At 42.7% G+C, this 21,055-nt stretch overlaps 1 protein-coding gene and 1 long non-coding RNA gene across 2 annotated transcripts; both read right to left on the bottom strand.

Annotated features, from left to right (window-relative positions):
* Positions 1-361: 361 nt before the first annotated feature.
* LOC122461474 lies at positions 362-7,132 on the bottom strand. The gene is made up of 3 exons (XR_006283392.1): positions 7,091-7,132; positions 1,668-1,824; positions 362-1,200 (listed from the first exon to the last, which is right to left on the bottom strand). It is a non-coding gene; the product is annotated as an uncharacterized LOC122461474 (long non-coding RNA).
* A 3,992-nt stretch (positions 7,133-11,124) lies between these two features.
* LEPROT lies at positions 11,125-20,554 on the bottom strand. Its single transcript, XM_037907076.2, has 4 exons — positions 20,394-20,554; positions 17,301-17,376; positions 16,219-16,405; positions 11,125-14,786 (listed from the first exon to the last, which is right to left on the bottom strand). The coding sequence occupies exons 1-4, from the start codon at positions 20,407-20,409 to the stop codon at positions 14,670-14,672; spliced, it is 396 nt and encodes a 131-aa protein (XP_037763004.1). The 5' UTR covers positions 20,410-20,554; the 3' UTR covers positions 11,125-14,669.
* Between the last annotated feature and the right edge of the window lie 501 nt (positions 20,555-21,055).

Genomic DNA, 21,055 nt, shown 5'->3' on the forward strand with positions numbered 1-21,055 from the left:
AGTAATGTGCAGGGGGTCAGACTAGATGATCATGATGGTCCCTTCCGACCTTAAAGTCAATGAGTAAGTGTCAGATTGCCAGTTTGTCCTCACCGATTTCAATTCTGCCTTCTGAGATGCCACCATATCTCTGTAACTTCTGAGGGCAGAAGTAGGCCCAAACTGTCTCAATATCGGGCAACTATTGCACTTGCTTAAAGATAACTTGCTGCAGAAAAAACAAAAGGCAGCATCCATATAGTTTCCAATGATGTTGTATGTCTATGTTCTCCAGTGGTGGGATAACTACAATAGGTGACTTCTTCTTCATCCTGGCATCATTATACAGAATTCTTTAAGCTTGAGAATATTTTCTCCCCTAGGGTTTGTTTCAGAGGGAGCACATTAAAGGAGGAAGTGAGAACAGGTTCAGCTATGCCCCTGTAAACACATCCTTGACATTAGCTGTCCTGAAGGACATTTTGTTAGAGACTCCTGCAATTATACACATTTTGGATGTTACATTGGTACATTAAGTACTATCTAGTCCCTAAAGTGGAATTAGATGTACAAAGTTATGGCAGTTTTCTATTAGGATCTGATCGAAAGCTCATTGAAGTCAACAGGTGTCTTTCCATTAATTTCAAGGGGCTTTACTGAACAACAAGATAATCAATCAGTGATCTTATTCTGGACACTTTTACTATGCCAATTACATCAAAATATGATTTGCAGTGGACCTTTTATATAAACAGGGATTACAGGCCTCATTCATCAACCACTTATCTGGATTTATATACAGTTTAAGTTAAACAATATCCTGTTCACACCATATATATATAAAAAATCACATGCATTAAAAGAGGGACATTTCCAGTTTGTTTGTTTTTTTAATTAAAATAAGGGCCTGATCTCTGAATCTGTTCCCTGTTAGATTCTGCTTGGCCCAAATACATTTTTAAAAGGGAGCACAAGATCTACAGAAGATGACATTCCAGGGTATTAGCCTTATCTTGCTACCTAAACCCATCAGTTAACCAAAACATTCTAGAAGAAAGCTATTGATTACAATTAGTATTCAGCAACTTCCATACATGCCCTTCAGTGCATCTCTCAAATCCACCATCAAGTATCTTTCTAGACAAGATGTTTATAACCTCATTCAATATAGTTATGGCAGAATGAAAATTCAAGCCTGAGTTTTAATGAAGTGATATTATCCTGCAAAAAAAACAAAAAACAGGAACACATTTACATATATAGATAGCCAAAATAAGTTACACAAAAAAGCATGGCCTGCCCCTACCTGCCCTATAGTGTCTTTGCTACTAATGAGCAAAAAATAGGGTAAGAATAGCAAGAAAGTCCATTGAGCTTGAATGGATGAACTGGACTTGCCAGTGCACATATTTTGTTTGTTTGTTTGTTTTGTTTTGCGCTCTCTGTGTGTGTGTATAAAGTCATTCTTTTACTGAGGGACAGCAAACACTCTTGTCCTTTCTCTACTTGACACAAATTATAAATTAGAAACTTAGGGCAAGGAGAGTCAAATCCATAGACAGCCATGGTGATTAGTATGGTATCTGTAAACGAGCTCTTTTTGAAGCTGAATTGCCATATGTCTGCCTTTCATTCAAACTGGAAACTTGTGGATACCCTAAACCATGTTTTAAAATGGCCAGCCTTACATTTGAAAGAAGTCTGATGACCTTGACCACCCTGTCCAACAGCCACCCAGATATGATGGAAGATGTGTGGCCTGTCTCCCAGTATGCTTCTTCTAGATGTCAATAGAGCACCTAAACATCTGTAATCTGACTGGGATACAGATTTACCTGGAATAGCCTTAAGAACACAATTTAGGTACAGGTTTCAGAGTAACAGCCGTGTTAGTCTGTATTCGCAAAAAGAAAAGGAGTACTTGTGGCACCTTAGAGACTAACCAATTTATTTGAGCATAAGCTTTCGTGAGCTACAGCTCACTTCATCGGATGCATACTGTGGAAAATACAGAAAATGTTTTTATACGCACAAATCATGAAAAAATGGGTGTTAATCACTACAAAAGGTTTTCTATCCCCGCACCCCACTCTCCTGCTGGTAATAGCTTCTGTAAAGTGATCACTCTCCTTACAATGTATATGATAATCAAGCTGGAAATCCTGGGCACCCCATCATCTCAGGCATTGGCACCCTGACAGCAGGATTGTCTGGCTATGTAGACTCCCTCCTCAGGCCCTACGCTACCAGCACTCCCAACTACCTTCGAGACACCACTGACTTCCTGAGGAAACTACAATCCATCGGTGATCTTCCTGAAAACATCATCCTGGCCACTATGGATGTACAAGCCCTCTACACCAACATTCCACACAAAGATGGACTACAAGCCGTCAAGAACGCTATCCCCGATAATGTCACAGCTAACCTGGTGGCTGAACTTTGTGACTTACCCATAACTATTTTACATTTGGGGACAATGTATACCTTCAAATCAGCGGCACTTCTATGGGTACCCGCATGGCCCCACAGTATGCCAACATTTTTATGGCTGACTTAGAACAACGCTTCCTCAGCTCTTGTCCCCTAACGCCCCTACTCTACTTGCGCTATATTGATGACATCTTCATCATCTGGACCCATGGAAAAGAAGCTCTTGAGGAATTCCACCATGATTTCAACAATTTCCATCCCACCATCAACCTCAGCCTGGTCCAGTCCACACAAGAGATCCACTTCCTGGACACTACTGTGCTAATAAACAATGGTCACATAAATACCACCCTGTACCGGAAACCTACTGACCGCTATTCCTACCTACATGCCTCCAGCTTTCACCCTGACCACACCACACGATCCATTGTCTACAGCCAAGCTCTGCGATACAACCGCATTTGCTTCAACCCCTCAGACAGAGACAAACGCCTACAAGATCTCTATCAAGCATTCTTACAACTACAATACCCACCTGCGGAAGTGAAGAAACAGATTGATAGAGCCAGAAGAGTTCCCAGAAGTCATCTACTACAGGACAGGCCTAACAAAGAAAATAACAGAACGCCACTAGCCGTCACCTTCAGCCCCCAACTAAAACCCCTCCAACGCATTATCAAGGAACTACAACCTATCCTGAAGGATGACCCAACACTCTCACAAATCTTGGGAGACGGCCAGTCGTTGCCTACAGACAGTCCCCCAACCTGAAGCGAATACTCACCAGCAACCACATACCACACAACAGAACCACTAACCCAGGAACCTATCCTTGCAACAAAGCCCGTTGCCAACTGTGCCCACATATCTATTCACCATCATAAGGTGTGGCTAAGTCATTATGCAAAGTAACCTATTTCCCCTTGTTTTCCTAACACCCCCTCCCCGCCCTCCTCAGACGTTCTTGTTAAACCCTGGATTTGTGCTGGAAATGGCCCACCTTGATTATCATACACATTATAAGGAGAAGTGATCACTTTACATAAGCTATTACCAGCAGGAGAGTGGTGGGGGAAGAGAAAACCTTTTGTAGTGACTAACACCCATTTTTTCATGATTTGTGTGTATAAAAACATCTTCTGTATTTTCCACAGTATGCATCCGATGAAGTGAGCTATAGCTCATGAAAGCTTATGCTCAAATAAATTGGTTAGTCTCTAAAGGTGCCACAATTTAGGTACAGATGGGCGCCTAGTGGGATTTTCAAAATCATCAGGACAAATTAGGCACTTAACTGATTTCAAGGGAAGTAGTTGTGCTTTTGAATATCCCACAAGTTACCTATCTGCATCTATAGGCACCTTTGAAAATCTGTGCCTTAGTTAAAAGATAAGTGCTATAGCATAACTAACTCCATACATTGTTCATTTTTCAGACCACTAGTAAACAAAGAATGCATTTTAGAGATTGTTTTATATCAAGATTCTTTTAACTAAACCTCTGTAGGCTAAATTAATCTCGTCTGCAGATGTTATCAGTAGGGGCATATTTGAATGATTAGTTAAGGGTTCAGCCATTTCCTCTTTGGATGGTGAATAAGATGACTGAGGGTACATCTGTTAGTACAATAATATGCCATAACTGTATGCCCAGGCCATCAATATTTTATTTTGTACAGTTTGCTTTGATTCCAAAGTAAAATGCAGATTGTTTATGTTACACTGTAAATGTTTTTACTACTTTAAAAACCAACTAAGGGTAAAATCCTTCTCTGACACCCACTTGTGGGATGTTATCTCTGATATTCTGATCTCCCGAAAACGTCCAGATCTCTCACTGCTGCCACTGAGATTTTACATATGTAGGAAAAGCAGACTATCAAAGGTAAGCTTGGGGAGTGGAGAATTTTGGTCTAAAATGTAGCTTAAAAATAAGGTGATCAGTTAAATAACTGATCACCTCAGGCTGAAGAATCAAAGTGAGGCTCTAATCCTGCAAACATTTGCTACCAGACAGAATACTTACTACCAGTGGTGAGCTGGAGCCAGTTCACACCGGTTTGCTAGAACCTGTTGTTAAATTTAGAAGCCCTTTTAGAACCGGTTGTTCCACAAGGGACAACCGGTTCTAAAAGGGCTTCTAAATTTAACTGGCCAAAAGTGGTGCCTTAGGCGCCGACACCACGGGTGCTCCAGCCTTGGAGCACCCAAGGGGAAAATTTGGTGGGTGCAGAGCCCCACCGGCAGCTTCCTGGCCCACCCCCGACCCCAGCTCACCTCCGCTCCACCTCCTCCCCTGCTTCTCTGCCCCCCCAGGCTTCCTGCGAATCAGCTGTTCATGTGGGAAGCTGGGGCAGACTGAGAAGCAGGCCGCAGCTTCCCGCTGAGCTGGGGCGGGGCAGGGAGGTGCAGGTGGGTGCAGCCCCGGAGCACCCAGGGAGTCGGCGCCTAAGGCGCCACTTTTGATGTAATCAGTGGGGGGAGCAGCCGCTCCTCCTGCTCCCCCCCAGCAACGCTCTCCCACCCCTAGGAGCCCAAGGGACCTGCCGGATGCTTCCTGGGAGCTACCCCAGGTAAGCACCTCCGGGACCCCCCATCTCGCCCCCCAGCAGATGCCTCTGGCTCTTAGGGGTGGGGTGGGCACCCACTACGGTGACACACGAGACCCTTCTGCCCGGTTCTGGGGGCAGTCAGGGGACAGGGGAGGGGGGTGGATGGGGCCGGGGAGGGCGTCAAGGAACGTGGGGAGGTTGGATGGGGCAGGAGTCCTGGGGGGGGGGCAACGACCCCCTCGTGGGGTGAGGAGGGAACCTGTTGTTAAGATTTTGGCAGCTCATTATTGCTTACTACCCTGAGTAGTCCCATCGATTTCATTGACACTACTGAAGACACTGAACACTATGATGCCTGAATTTTGCAAGATCAGCTCTTAAGCCAGTTCATGATGACTAATCAGTAATGGAACAGAGATGGAGTTTTTCCATGGCAGAACTTCGGAAACAAAGGGGACACATAATAAGAGGGGCAACAGAACTGAATTTAATATTAGCTTAACTATAAAGATCTATTCGAGTGTACTATATCATACAGTAACTTTGATTTGCTAGCAACAAAGACCATAAAACACACACACACACAATATTTTGCAACTTCAGTTTTTACAAAACCACAGGGCTCTCCCATTTGTAAACTATTAGTTATAGTGTGGTGTGCCTATCTTCTGTAGTCCAACCATTAGAAGGCAGTCATGCGTGAGCACATTCATTATAAGGCAGTATCAGGGATACACACATGGCCCAATCTGAAGGTGCACAGCACAATACAGGATCAGGCCCATACAGCTCAATCCTGCCTCCTTTTAAATCAATGGCCAAATTCTCACTGAGGATTTGGCCATTACAGCTACCACCACTTCTATTTTTATGTTGTGCAAGACCTTTTTTTAAAAGTTATTTTAAATGGAGGACTGGGAATAAAGTTTCCTACTGTGTTGTGAAATACCAAGTTTAGGCAGGAATTCAGTAAATAAGGAAACTTCAGTACGAGTTTAAAAAGTCAAAACAAAGGGTAACTGAAACATATAAGTGTCACAATCAATCCTCTAACTCCAAGCATAAGCTTTTGTGTAGCATAATAAATACCCTTTAACTTCTCCCCAATTCCTCAAATAGAAAAACAAAACTCCAAGCACAGTAATTCATTTACATGGACCAAGAAAACAACACTAACGTTATTCAGTTGCTGGTAAGTGAAATCCAAGCCCAAGAATACAAAATAAAAGTTCATAGTCATAGGTTTTAAGGCCAGAAGGGACCCTCCCTTATGATTTAGTCTGTCCTTCTGCATATTAGGTCACAGAACCTCACCCAGTAATTTCTGCATCAAGCCCATAACTTCTGTTTGAGCTAGAGCATCTCTCAGGACTGGATGTTGTTCTGAGATTTAATGACTTCATGTGATGGAGAATCCACCATTTATGCTTAGCATTTTTAACTTCACATCTGAATCAGTTCATCTAATTATAAGCATTCCCCAGGAAAACATGTCCTGGAGTAGTTGCAATAAAACCACAAAATAAATACAGTAAAACCTTGGTAATTTACACTAGTGACTGGAGACCCATTGCAAATGAGTGAATTAGTAAATGAACAGCCAACAAATGAAGGCTTCTGCATCACAAAATGAACTTGGATCACTGTAGTTTCATTTTAATTATTTGTGAAAATATCACACCGAACCTTAGTGTACAAAAGACTTAATTCCTACTTTTCAGACTTCACTCTACTTAATCTTAGTGTGAAGACTGTGGGGAAAGAATGCAGATTAGCAAGATTGTATTGTACATAAAATAGCACCACCAGCCACACCTAGCATCAAAAATAACAGAGACTGTATAAAGGGCCAATGAGCCTTAGTCCTCACCTTTCTCATGTTCTCCTCAGAAATGTTCCATTGGAACCAATAATCCCTTCCTCTTTCCCAATTGTTTTACCCCTCCTAGGTTCATAAATGGCCTAACAAGCATTAGAACACTGAAGGCGAGCAAGAGGGAGAGACATCTACAACCACAAAGACAAGGACTGATGGCCCTTGTAGAACGAAGTAGCAGGGAATGGTCAGTCAGTCTCTGTGAAACTAACCATTGGGTGTAAGCAGGGCTCAGATTTCAAGAGCTTTACCTGGTGTCCAGAACATTCATGGAAATCTAGAACTGGTCTGTGAGGATTCCAAAATAGCAGGAATAGCACCAGAAGAAGTTTTAACTCTGAGAAATAAGGAGCTACAGGTGGTTCTGGGATGGAGCCAGGACAGGAGTAGAAGCACAATCAAGGCAATCTAAGCATAATCACAAGAACTGCTGCACGTGCAATTTTAGGTAGAGGTCAGCTACTAGAATGGGACCAAGGATAGCAGAATAAGCACGACGATTGTGTCCTAAAAGTCTAGGGCCCAGATTTTTTTAAAGGTGTTTAGGCATTTGCTATGCTCAGCATTGCAAACTCGACGTGTCATTTTCAAAAGGGATCAAGGCATTTAGTACCAAAAGCCCATTGACTGCCAATAGGATTTAGGCTACTAAGTGCCTACATCCCTTTTGAGAATGAGATTTAGGCTCCAAAATCTGTTAGGCATTAAACACTGAACGCAGTAATGTTTAAATACCTTTAAAAATTTGGTCCTAGGTCCCTTAATAGCTGCATTGCGCTCTCCAGGAAGCAGATTGAGATTAATTTGAACACTTACCAGTCTAGGAGAACAAAATAGAACTCCACTGCTATTGCAGTGAATCCATAGAGAAGTGTTGACATTTCAGTAGAGGAATCAGGCTGGAGTCTATGGTGCCTGCAAGCCAACTGTAAGAAGGAAGAGGGGCTACAAACTGCACAATATATGGTGAAGTAGCTAGTTGGTACCCTAAGCAGAATGAAGCCAAAAAGAAGGGAGACACATTTTCAACTTGCCAGATCAGACTCAGGACCGGGGCAGCAAGGGATGGCCGGCCTATAGTTTCAGAGCATTATAAACCTACCTTTGGTGGAAGGAATTATTTGCTCCAGAGCATGAATGCCATTTAATAACACTGAGCTGCTGTAGTAAAGACACTTTCTTTCTGTAGATCAGATGGACTGTTATGGGTACAGCTAAAATACACCAGCCTTCCAAGCAAGCTGCTCTGCAGCCTAGGAGACTGTAACTGGGGACAGCTGTATTATCTAAGCAAGGAGGATGTTTTCTAGGCAGTACTTTGACTGTATATATAGATTGAAAGGGTATTTTTCCATTGCTATTCTGCCCTAGTAATAAACTGCTTTTCTGTTGAAATACTGGAGTCACTATTGTTGTTTTCTCTTCCACACTACCTCTAACACATCCAAAAGTCCTTGTAGGACTAGAACATCTGATTTCTAGCAGGCTCACATTTGCCCTCAAAATCCTTCTTTTCTGCTTTCCCAATTACCCTGCTCTATTGCTAAAACACACTTCATCAGGAAGGGTAAAAGCAACCAGAAGCTCAAATTATGGAATAAAATCATCATCAAATGCTTCCTTCTATGCCTAATTAGTCCTTAAGTTCCAATGTAGCCACAATTCACCAGTCAGCACTTCTTTTCATATTTTATTAAGAGGCACTGTCCCCATCACCCACCACCATTAAGCAGCTGTCATGTTTTAAGAGCCATTTAATCAATTAGCTGCTAGCACCTGTGTGCACCCAGCTTAATAAAATAGTCCTTTCATGCAGTATCACAGATCAAAAACAATTACAACAGAGCGAACAATGTCACATCTTAAAATCATTCTGTGTAAACAATTAAGGTCAGTTTTCTAGGAATCATTATAATGCGTTACACCATTTTTAGTTAAATATAAAATACCACTATGTGGCTGATTCTAGTGTGTTTGTTTTTGATTGTTTGCTTAACTTGTGTGTGTGAATTTATCGCTCATTTAAATTGAGAAACTAACAGCACTATTTAGAGGCAGGAACCGGGAACGTTTTTCTCAGGCCTTAGGAAAGTGGCTCCAAGTATAACCAAGCTGTGAATGTAAATGGATATAATTAAACTAGTGCAAACTCCTCTATGGACACCCTCTTATTTCAAAGTGGCTCTCTTCAGTTTAATTTAGGTCAGTTGGGAACAGGTTTAAGATAAACTGCACTAAACCACTCAAACTGAAATGAGAATCTCACAGGGATTTGCATTGGTTTAACCATCTCAATTGAGAAGACTATTTAAATTAAACTGATTCAACTTTCCATGTAGACAGCTCTGCTACTGTGCCTAGTGCATGGCCTGCAAAACCCTTCTACTTCTAGGCCTAACTCTCTTGTGTTCAGAGGCAGTTATGTAAGATTGTTCAGTGATATGTAACGTTCTGTAAAGTGGACAAATGATCACTAGGAGATAGTGTGAGATTAGAAGCCTCCTTATCCCTGGTGATCTATATCACAATTTGAAACCTGTTCCTTGGGGTTGAAATGCTAACACATTTACACACTGCCCACCCTCTCTTTCCATTTAGAATTGGGGAAAGTACAGAGAATGGCAACAAAAATTATTAGAGGTATAGAACAGCTTCCATCTGAGGAGAGATTAAGATGACCACCACTGTTCATCTTAGAAAAGAGACAACAAAGGGGGGATATGATAGAGATCTATAAAATCACAAATGGTGTGGAGAAAGTGAATTAGGAAGTGTTATCTATAGGGTTACCAGATAGCAACTGTGAAAAAATGGGGCAATAGGCACCTATATAAGAAAAAGTCCCCCAAAAATGGGACTGTCCCTTTAAAAACAGGACATCTGGTCATCCTAGTTATCTACCCCTTCATGTAACAGACGAACCCAATGAAATTAATAGACAGCAGGTTTAAAACAAACAGAAGGAAGTATGTCTTCACACAATAAACACACAGTCAACTATGGAACTCATTGCCAGGGGATGTTGTGAAGGCCAACAGCATAACTGGGTTTTAAAAAAATAGATAAATTCATGAAGGAAAGGTCTATCAATGGTTATTACCCAAGATGGTCAAGAATGCAACCCATGCTCATGGTGTCCCTAAAACCTCTGACTGCCAGAAGCTGTGACTAGACAATAGGGGATGGATCACTCAATAACTGCCCTTTTCTGTTCATTCCCTCTGAAGCACTTAGCATCAGCCACTGTCAGAAGACAGGATTCCGGGCTAGATGGACCATTGATCTGACCCAATATAGCCGTTCTTATGTTCAACATCTGTAAGGGAGGGGAGTCCTCTTGTGAAACATTCTCCGCGCAAGCTTTGAGAGGCAGTTATGAAGTTGAGGGCCATCATGGACTAACCTACTGAAAGAATGTCTGGAACCAGCTCCCATTTGATGGGAAACAGATGTTCTCTCAGTATTAACATATACCCAGACACATTGCTTACTCACTAGTGAATTAAATAATGAACTGTGTATGTCCTTTGAGAGTCCCATAAAGTGTGGTGACAGTCTAGGATTACAAAGTGGCTTACAAAAAAAATAAATTAGGCCTCTGAACACCCCAGGTCAATATTGTTACCATTTTATGGATGAAGAAACCGACGCAGAGGAACGTCAAGTCACTGCTCAAAACAGCACAAAGCAAGCTAGTAGCACAGCTGTTGAGAGCAGGGTTAGCGGATACGGTGGTAAAAACACTAGCGCTCAGTCAACATTCTTGTTACCACTCATGAAGCTGTTCCTGTGTTAGAGCAACAGAAGAACGTGAGAAAAACTTCTACAGAGCACTCAATTTATATTAGTGATAAGCTCTAAAGGAAAGACTAATTTCCAGGAGGGCCCACCTGCACAGCATTTTCATCAGGTTTAATAAGCACGCTAGAATGTGGTTTAAACCCAGGTGCAGTGGAACAGTGTTCTGAAGATGGTTATGGTGACAAGTGCCAACAGGATGCAAGCATGGCAGAACAATGTTCCAAAAGGTTCCATCTAGGCAGGAACCTTTACTAGATAACAGTAACTGTTCCTATCTGGATTAGAATACGGTTTTTGAAACTTGTTTCACTATGCGTTGATCCCATCAGCACTGACCATCTAGGCAGGTCATTATACTTGCTCTAGCATGTTAATTATGCTTTTGTTTCTTAGCCTCTCTCTTTGTTAGGTGTAATAAAAGGCAGTGAATTTTAAAAAACATTCAAAACAGAACCCACAAAAGACAGACACAGGACAACTTGAGTGTCATCTACATTTAGGCAGTTTTATTAGACAACTTGAAAAAAGATGAGTGCTTTAATTTACTAATGTATTAATAATTTCAGTAACCTGGCAATTATGGAAAGAAATATTTTACAAACATTACAAAAGTTGTACTCTATTTTGAAATACAGAAAAGGCTATTAGTCAACAGTAAAGATATATATTATGTGATGATAGTTTTTCAATCCGATTGCAAAATAGTTTTTTTATGTCTATGCCTTCTCAAATGTACAATAAATCTTGAGGCTAAGGCACTTTGGATATATATTCACTAGCATATAAGAAAAAACATTATAAGGAGACTGCAATAAATGGATGCTCTTATGCCTAGTAGTGGCTGTCAGCGCACCAGACTCTTGTGAATGGGCACAGCTCTTGACAAATAAACTGAAGGCTATTTCTTCCTACTTCTGATAATTTAACTAAAGATTCAGGCAAATTTAGATTTAAGGAGGCCAGACGAGAATTCTGAGATTTAAACTCTTCATTCACTTTAACTATTATTTCAACTTCTTTTAAAAAAGGAAAACTGTGATGATAATTGCATGGAAACTGACAGTGAGAATTAGTGTATGGAGCAATTTTTCGGGAAAAAATGTTTACGGTCTCCACCCAACTATGTTTACTGTCTCCAACCAGCTATCTACTGATTTGTAATGTACCCACCCTGATGGTAGCTAGGTGCAACACAAAAAGTCTTCAAAGCATTAGAGCAGCCTCAGTAGGACCTGGTTTTCTGTTCCTCCCATTCTTTTTAAAAGATTGTTTCTGATGCTGATTAAGAAGGGGATATTGATAGTTAATGTCTCACAGTCTCTTTATTTCCATGGAACTGCAACAAACCCCCCTTTTTGAGTAAAAAAAAAAAATCACCACCACCTTAAAGAAAATTCTTTGGAGTGGTAACTGTGAAATGTGTTTAGTGCATCCTCTTCATTTCTGTGTATCGAGTCCAAAGAGTGAAATATGAAACATTCATTTAAACCCCGAGTGACCAATCCTTTATTCAAATTAGTTCCATTAAATTTAATGGGGCAACTCACAAGCTTAGTTATCTGCAGGATCCAACACCATTTGTACTTTAAACTATCCTTTCCTTATTTTTCACTCAACTAAATGGTGGAGTGAAAGAACAGCAATTTGTGATACAAAAAATTACTTCTTCAAAATCCAGGCAAAACAGATAAACCAAAAGTGAATTTTCCTCAAACAGCTCAACTCGTAATTTGAGCACGTAACTTCCCTGAGTAATATTTTACAATTATAACATTCTACACTAAAATCAGCATAGTGCAACAAATTTTACACATAAGGATAGTGGCCTTGATTATGAAAGTCATGAACAAAAACACAAGAATGTTTGCTGATGTTTGACATCATACTCCTCTGTTAAATATCCTACAGTGAAGGCTAGCAATGATAATTTTAAAGAGGCCAGGAAAACTAACCTTTAAGGAAGTGTTTTACAAGAAAAATTGTGTTTCAGATACACTTAATGATTTTCAGTTTCCTTCAGTTTGAAAATGCAGCAAATAGCAAATGCTACATCTAATCTTCAGTGCTGTGGAAACTTTCATCACATCAATATAGTGCAGTCTCAACTTGGAAGATAAAATAACGGTTTTGTGTCTAAACAAATTTAAAACTATATCTATGTGAAATATATAATAAGCAACATATTCCTATCAGCAAAGTGAAATTTGAGTACGTTGCATTATTTGTGTTTCAAAAATATTTTCAGTTTACATTTTTTTCATTGATAAGAAGGATAAACCAAAGTCCACAGTCTCAAAGCATTGACATAGCAGTAATTAATTTTTAAGCCTTTATTTGTGTGGAAATCCACAGGATGTCAATTGTGGGAAGTTATTTTGGACATCAAATGCTTGTGCAGATATTTTTCTAGGTTAGGGGAGATAGCATACGTCAGTTCCATAGGCCAGACTCTTCATGGGTGTTGCATATTTATTCATGGTATTTTATTCTCCATATCTTCACAGGCTGGCAACATTCAGTTATGAATAAATAAGCTGCAAATATGCAAGCATGAAAATTGTTCTTTCTCAAATTGCTATTCCACAAAACTGGTTATTAAAATATCTACCCAATCTAAATATTCAGTTTCTTCTAATTGCAAATGTCAGAATTTGATGCACCCATTTTTCTATGACAAAATAAATTAGAGTTTCTAGTTCCTTGCTCCTTTTCAGGTGTACTGAAATTTATTACATATGCCTCTAAAGTTAAGGTCACGTCAGAATAAACCTCTACAAAATTAAATGCTTCCTTCACAATCTGAAGGATTCACTGTCTCAGAGTAGTAAAATTTGCTAATATAATAATAGTGTGATTATGTAAATGTTTATTAGAATAATGACATTTAAAATATATTGTACTGTTTGAATATTACCATTTTTTCTTACAAGAGTTGAAAGTAAGAGTTTGAGTAAAAGTATTTTAAAAAAATTGATAAGAATTGAGGAAATACCAAGTCCTATAGTATCTGCTGTATTAAAGACGTCTAACTGGAACACTTCACTTCTTTATAATTCAGGCATTTGACTCACAATACAACAGAGGTGTTCAATGCATTCTGATTATAAACTTTCTGACAGCAGTTTGAAATATTTCTTTGGTGGGGAAACTATACATAAGAAGTAATGTCAGTTTCTAACATGGTAAGACATTAAAATGGAGTTATTATCAGATTACCCCCAACATACACCCACAGTTACAAGTAGAGTAGGATGAAAACACAATATTTTCCTTTTCTATTTGTTGAATGCTGAATACGAGTGGAGGGGAGGGTGTTTGTTGAATCTACTTCCCTTTACCTGTAGTAGTGAGTTCCAAGACCAGATGTGTTTCTGGGGGTGCACTATGGGCCATTAATACAAAGGTGAGCCTGAGAATGCAGAGAAATTACAACACAGCATCCTAGAACATCCAACACTTCTCACTCTCCCTTTATCGTGGATTAGAAAAGAGAAACTTGGCAGCAGCTATTATAGGTATTCAATGTTTTTTTTTTTTTAAACTGAGAGAACAAGCTACTGAAAATTACAATTATCTGAATACAAAGGCAAATATTTGTTCCATCCTAGTCACAAAACGGAAGTTAATCAAGTTAGCAAAACCAGGAGACTAAACAGTATAGTCAATATACAGGCCCATTTTGATTATGCTGTTAAAAATGTCAGATATGTTAGCTGACTTCCAACATATATACCAATAGTATTATATCAAAATTAAAAACTAAAAATCAATAAAATAGTGCACACTGTGTAAACAAAGATTTAAGGACAGATTTAGCAATTGTGATTTCAGCTTATTCTGTACCTATTTAAAAAAGCTGTCAGAAGGCTCTTTGCCCTTAATTTGGCTGACATACAAGTGTAAAAAAGCATAATTATGTTCGGATAGCATAAGGCTACATGTGCAGGCACAAACATTCCAACATACACACATACATATATACAGTATATAAACGTGTGTGTTGCGTATCACCATCATTATAGTGAAGTCCTACCACTGCTCCCAGCTAAAGTCATCTCCTCTACCAAATACAAGAAAAAAGCCTAAAATGGTAAGAAAAATGACTGCGTTGCCAGCTAGCACAAGACCACAGGCTCCCCACTTGATCTGAAATACAAGATGAGAAGAAAAAAAATCCTTATTTGGTTTACATAACGTGTACAGTTCTGTTACTTTCATGCATTAGATAAGCTAAATGAAATATTACACATGGGTGCTAAAAGCATAAGGGAAAAGACCAACAAACAATTGATTCAGTTCAAGCATTCAATTAGCAACCACTGAAATAACTAGTATTATACTTATAAATTCTCCCTTCATTAGACAGTCTTCTTTAATACACTATCTTTCAGAACTAAATAATTATCTTAAAGCAGAATCCTCTTGGCGAAGAGAACAAATAATACAGTATACAGAGAATTCTTTCAAACCCAGTGCTTTCTCCTAGCTTTTATGCATTACAAATTGGAAGATATTCCATAAAATCAAGGCAAGGAATAACAATGAACAATAATTTGCAAAAATATATAGCAATAGCTTTTTGTAGCCAAACAATCCCATGCCCCAGTCCTAAAAATATTCTGCACTTAGGAGATGTTGCTAGGGATTAGAGTACCCTCTTGTGGGCATTTCTGGTTTTGCCTACTGTCAAAAACCTACAATTGCTAAAACAATTTGTTTTTATATAGGTTTCAGAGTGGTAGCCGTGTTAGTCTGTATCAGCAAAAAGAACGAGGAGTCCTTGTGGCACCTTAGAGACTAGCAAATTTATTTGGGCATAAGCTTTCGTGGGCTAAAGCCCACTTCATCAGATGCACGCAGTAGAAAATACTGTATTTTCCACTGCATGCATCTGATTAAGTGGGCTTTAGCTCACGAAAGCTTATGCCCAAATAAAACTGTTTTTATATAGTGTCCTTCATACAGAGCATTACAAAATACATTAGAATGAAGCGTACAAAAGCCTAAGCAGAAGAGGAAGTCTATAAAGTGATACTAAGAAAAAAAGTGTTTCAGTAGTTTAGCAGCAGGGAGGAAAGAGTTCCACGTACATGGCAAAGAACCAGTGTCAGACTGAATCCATCCCACAGAGGAGCAGCTCAGGGATGGGGCAGAGAGGAATGGAGTTAGTGGGTGGATAAAAGGTAGGGCAGAGCAAGTTTGAGGAATGTTTTGAAAACCAGGAAGGTAATTTCTTTAAACAAGAATTTCATTTTGGCCACATAATTTTGGAAACCCTAAATTGCAGTAAACAGAATTTTTAGAAAACCAGAATAAGAGAGCTGTAATACCCAAGACAGGAAAGGAACAGGCACAGATACAGATTTCAGAAGAGCCACTTTCAAGAATTCTGGAAATGGGAGTAGGCAGACTAGTTAAGGATCATAAGGGGTGAGAATGAAAGTTCATGAACAAAAATGACTCCCAAGATTTGAGCTGAAAAGAGCAACAATATAAGCTAGGCAGGGGCATGAGAACTGTCAACAAATGTGCAACAGTAGTAAGTTTCTTATCATAAGAAAGAGTCAGCAGAACGTACCGCTTCAACACGTGCAAGAATTATAGGCATTCCAAAGGCAGAAACAACAATTCCAGTTGTGAAGAAATATGCCAATTCCCTGCAGGCACTGCTAGCGGCATCAGTGTCATCGCTTACTCTTTTTGCAATGAAGTGAGGAATGGGACAAAGGACGTAAAATATCAAGACAAACAGGGGCCAGTACACACTGTGGGAGAAAAAGCCCCAAAAAGAAAAAGTTACTTTTCACATTGAAATCAAATCAGACAGACAACTTTATAGATTTCAAAGGGATTTTCACATATACAAAATTAAGTGTGTGTGTCTTTGTAAGATCAGGACCAATGTTTGTACTAAATAACCTACTTTTTAGCCTTTTGATTATCAGAAAACAATTGATATGTAAGCATGTTTAGTCACTATTGGAAAAGGTATATCTAATAGTTAATCTTAAAACTCAGTGAATTTTACAGTTATTTTTATATACTTTTTCAAAAATAAACCATCTGGTTGTTGTTTAGAATTAGTAAAATTTAAATATCGTTTGTATTTTTTTTAATGCTGCTTGTGAATGTCAGATAAATTCACCTCTACTCCATTCAGTATTACTATTTTAATAAAATCAGTAAAATATTAAAATCAAATCAATACTAGAGAAATCTATTGCAAAAATACTACTACAAAGTTAAAATTACAGACTCATTAAACAATACTATATTGCTACCCGAGACTCAGAGTACAATGATTTTAGTCCAGTTTTTACAGGAGTTAAACATCAATGAAAATAGTGGATTTACAATAACTATAGCCCCATTACCAACTGTTGGTTCTGGACCTTACAATGGTGTTCTAGGACAGTAGGTTTAACATGAATAATCATAATGCAAAGCTAAATGGGTTACAAAGCCATCCAATCAGAATCCACAATTCTTAGTTAACTACTGAACTTACCTTTTAGCTAATAAAACAATGGTTAAATGTGCATACTCCAAATTATATGGGACCGACATACAACTAGACTGCATGTGTATTTACATGGGCAGTTCAAGAACACAAAGTTAGAACAAAGTCAATTTTTATTTTTGAACTGAATTATTTCTTACCCATAATATTCTAGGGCACATCCCAACATAAGAAACGTTAGACCAATGGCTCCACTGAAGGATAAACCAACAAGGGCTGTACAAGAACAAAGAAATGGACTGTTATGCTGAAAACTCAAAACAAAACAATAATTATTATAACTTTAAGAGGAAGGCACCCTGACATTGTCACAGCAACACTTTCTCCAAGACTCAGTAAAAACTGCCCTTGACTTGAATCAGCAGCTGCAATGCAAAGTGATTCATTATTTCAATTCATTGTGTGACTTGGTTACAATTGATAATTGTAGCAGATACATTCCTCATTCGTTTGATTTTTATTCTGCACCTTTTCTGCTCTTGATACCATATTCTTCGTTGAATGACCATAGCAACAACTTATTGATGCTTCAAAATAGAATTTAAGGGATTTTTACTCTTTTTAAAATTTCATTAAAATCTAATAATAGCATTTTTATACCTTGTGAAATCAAGATACACACAACAGAAATAAGGCTTTTATTAGACTTTAAACCATTCCCTACATTGTTTGCAATCCACACACTGTAGCAACTTAAGAGTGCATGGAAAGCAAAAAATGAAACCAGCAAGTCTCTCTCATTACCCCCAAGGTAAAAAAGGCCAAGGTATCATTGGATCCTGATCTTTGAGGATAAGGCCTTTTGTAACATCACTTCAAGCCTTCCAAAATTATTCACAACTTTTACAGATGTCAGCCACTTCAGGGAACACGAGGGTGACCAGACAGCAAGTGTGAAAAATCAGGACGGGGGTGGAAGGTAATAGGAGCCTATATAAGAAAAAGACCCAAAAATCCGGACTGTCCCTATAAAATTGGGATATCTAGTCATCTAGGGAACACCTGCGGAAGGGTGCGGGAGCTGGAGAGCTACTCTGGAGGCAAAACGAGAAACAGGGGATCCAGAGAACTGAGGGGGACCAGATTCGGGGGCAGGGAGGATGGGGAAGAATCAGAGGTGTGTGAGGAGGCCACAAGGGAGAACTGGGGGTGTCCAGACTCGGAGGCGAGGGGGAACAGTGTGGAGAAATGGAGGTGGGTCCAGGACAGAAAGAATGGGAGAATCGGGGATGTCAGGGAGACTGAGAGGGGCAAGGGGGAGAGCGAGGTGAGGAGGAACAAGGACAACCCAGTGAGGGAGAGGCGACGAGGCTCGGGGAGGAGGGAACAGGAGGAACTCGGCAATGTTGTGGCTCAGGAGGAGGAATCGGGGTGTCCAGGCTCAGGGTGGGGGCAAATCAAGAGTGACAAGGCTTGAGAGGGTATCATGACTGGGCAGGGAGGGAATCGAGGGGTGACGAGCCTCACAGGAGGGAACTGGGGTGTCCAAGCTCGGGGGGGGGGGGGCAATTTGCGTGTCAAGGCTCGGGAGGGTACCGTGGCTGGGGGGGGGGGGGGGGGGGCAAGATCAGGAACGATGAGGCTCAGGAGAGTATCATGGTGGTGCTGGGGGAGGCAATTGAGGTGCCCAGACTTGCGGCGGGGAGAGGAGAATCAGGGTGTCCAGGCTAGGGTTGCCAACTTTGGTTGGGCAAATTCCTGGAGATTTCATCACATAACATAATCTTTAAATCCTGGAGACTCCAGGACAATACCCTAGTCCAGGCAACCCTAGTCCAGGCTCTGAAGGGTCCCGTGGCTGGGGGGCCAGGGCAGTGGCAGGGGGGAATCTGGGTGTCCAAGCTCAGCTCAGGAATACAGTGGTTCAAAGAGGAGGAATTAGCAGGGGGGGGAGGGGGGTTGGGGTTGTGACAAGGCTAGGGGGCAGGGGGGTGGGGGGATCAGGATGTCCAGACTCAGGAGAGTAGGGTGTCTGGGAAAGGAGGAAGCAGGGGTGAGGAGAATCAGGGGAAGGGGATCATGAGTGACAAAACTCGGGAGGATAGAAAGGTTGAGGGCAGGGAATCGGGGGGTGACGAGGCTCGGAATCAGAGGGGTTACGAGGCTCGGGGGGGAGGAATCGGGGGTGACGACGGGAGGAATCGGGGGGTGACGAGACTTGTAGGGGGGATCGGAGGGACGAGGGGGGTGACGAAGGAAGGAGGGTAGTTGACAAGGCTCAAGGGGGGAATCGGGGGGTGACGAGGGGAGAAGGGGCCTCACGAGGCTCGGGGGCAATCGGGGGGTGATGAGGGGAGGAATCGGGGGCTGACGAGGCTCGGGGGGGAGGAATCGGGGGGTGACGAGGGGAGGAGGGGGTGACAAGGCTCGAGGGAGGAATCGGGGGATGACAAGGGGAGGAGGGGTCTGATGAGGCTCTGGGGGAGGAATCGGGGAGTGACAAGGGAAGGAATCGGGGCGAGGAATCGGGGGTGACAAGGGGAGGAATCGGGGGCTGACGAGGCTCGGAAGGGGGAGTCGGGGGGCTGACGAGGCTCGGAAGGGGGAGTCGGGGGGCTGACGAGGCTCGGGGGGTGACGAGGGGAGGAGGGGTGCTGACGAGGCTCGGGGGCAATCGGGGGGTGATGAGGGGAGGAATTGGGGGGGGTGACGAGGCTTGGAAGGGGGGGATCGGGGGATGATAAGGGGAGGAATCGGGCTGACGAGGCTCAGAAGGGGGAGTCGGGGGATGACAAGGGGAGGAATCGGGGGGTGACAAGGCTCGGAAGGGGGGATCGGGGGATGACAAGGGGAGGAATCAGGCTGACGAGGCTCAGAAGGGGGAGGCCGGGGGTGACGAGGCTCGGAAGGGGGAGGCCGGGGAGGAGGAATTGGGGGCTGACGAGGGGAGGAGGGGGGTGACGAGGCTCGGGGGGATCGGGGGCTGATGAGGGAAGGAATGGGGGGCTGACGAGGCTCGGAAGGGGGGTCGGGGGGTGACGGGGGGGGCTGACGAGGCTCGAAGGGAGGAATCGGGGGCTGACGAGGCTCGGGGGGGTGACGGGGGGGCTGACGAGGCTCGGGGGGATCGGGGGCTGATGAGGGAAGGAATGGGGGGCTGACGAGGCTCGGGGGGGTGACGGGGGGGCTGACGAGGCTCGGGGGACACTCGGGAGCTCCCCAGGAGCCTGGGGGAAGGTCTCCGGGGCAGGCCTCGGCCGCCCCCGCGCGGGCTGCGGAGCGCCGCTCGGTACCTTTCACCCCCGCCATGGTCGCGGGGAGCAGAGACTGTAGCGCGAGCTCCGCTTTTCGGGGCGCCGAGCGGATCTGCGGTCTGCAGCTACTTCCGGCTTCCGCTAACGGAGACACCCCGCCCCGGTTAGCTCCGCCCCGGCCCCGGCCCCACGTGGCCACAGGGGGCGGGAGCCATTAAAGGGCCCACGGCCGCCGCTTCCCCACGCGCGGCCCCTCAGGCCCCGCCCCGCCTCGGCCGCCCCAGAAGGGGGCGCCCGTGTCCGTTCCCGCCGCGGCAGCCGCGCTTGTCCACGTGCCCCTCCCCGCGGATCTGGCGGGTGCTTTATTCCCCTCCCCCCCCCGGGGAACCAACCCTCGGGTCCCACTGAAACAACGAGGCTGTTCGGAGCCGAGCCCGCGAAAATCTCCGGCGAGGTTTGACAGCGCCTGGGCTCGTCCCCAGCGAGCCTCTGCGGCCAGCCGCCCTCTCTCGAGCCCCTTCGCCTGGGCCAGCTGCAGAGGGAGGGCGACCAGGCCCGGGGGTGGGGGAGGAGGAGGACCCTGTCCCGGGGAGACTTTTTCTCTCCCAGGTGTGCAGTGTAATAAGCCTTGGGGACACAAGAGTCTTGAGCAGGCTGAATACAAATTGTTGCAGCAGCATCAGGCTTTGCTTCTGTTTGCT

Source organism: Chelonia mydas, chromosome 8 (assembly GCF_015237465.2).
Source record: "Chelonia mydas isolate rCheMyd1 chromosome 8, rCheMyd1.pri.v2, whole genome shotgun sequence".
Lineage (NCBI taxonomy): Eukaryota > Metazoa > Chordata > Testudines > Cheloniidae > Chelonia > Chelonia mydas.

Excerpts from the sequence above, each read along its gene's own strand:
- LEPROT (XM_037907076.2), bottom strand. Across the intron at positions 16,406-17,300 it reads TGTGCCCTAGAATATTATGG|TGTGTACTGGCCCCTGTTTG; the intron begins GTAAGAAATAAT and ends TTTCTCCCACAG. Across the intron at positions 14,787-16,218 it reads TTCTTGCACGTGTTGAAGCG|ATCAAGTGGGGAGCCTGTGG; the intron begins GTACGTTCTGCT and ends CTTGTATTTCAG.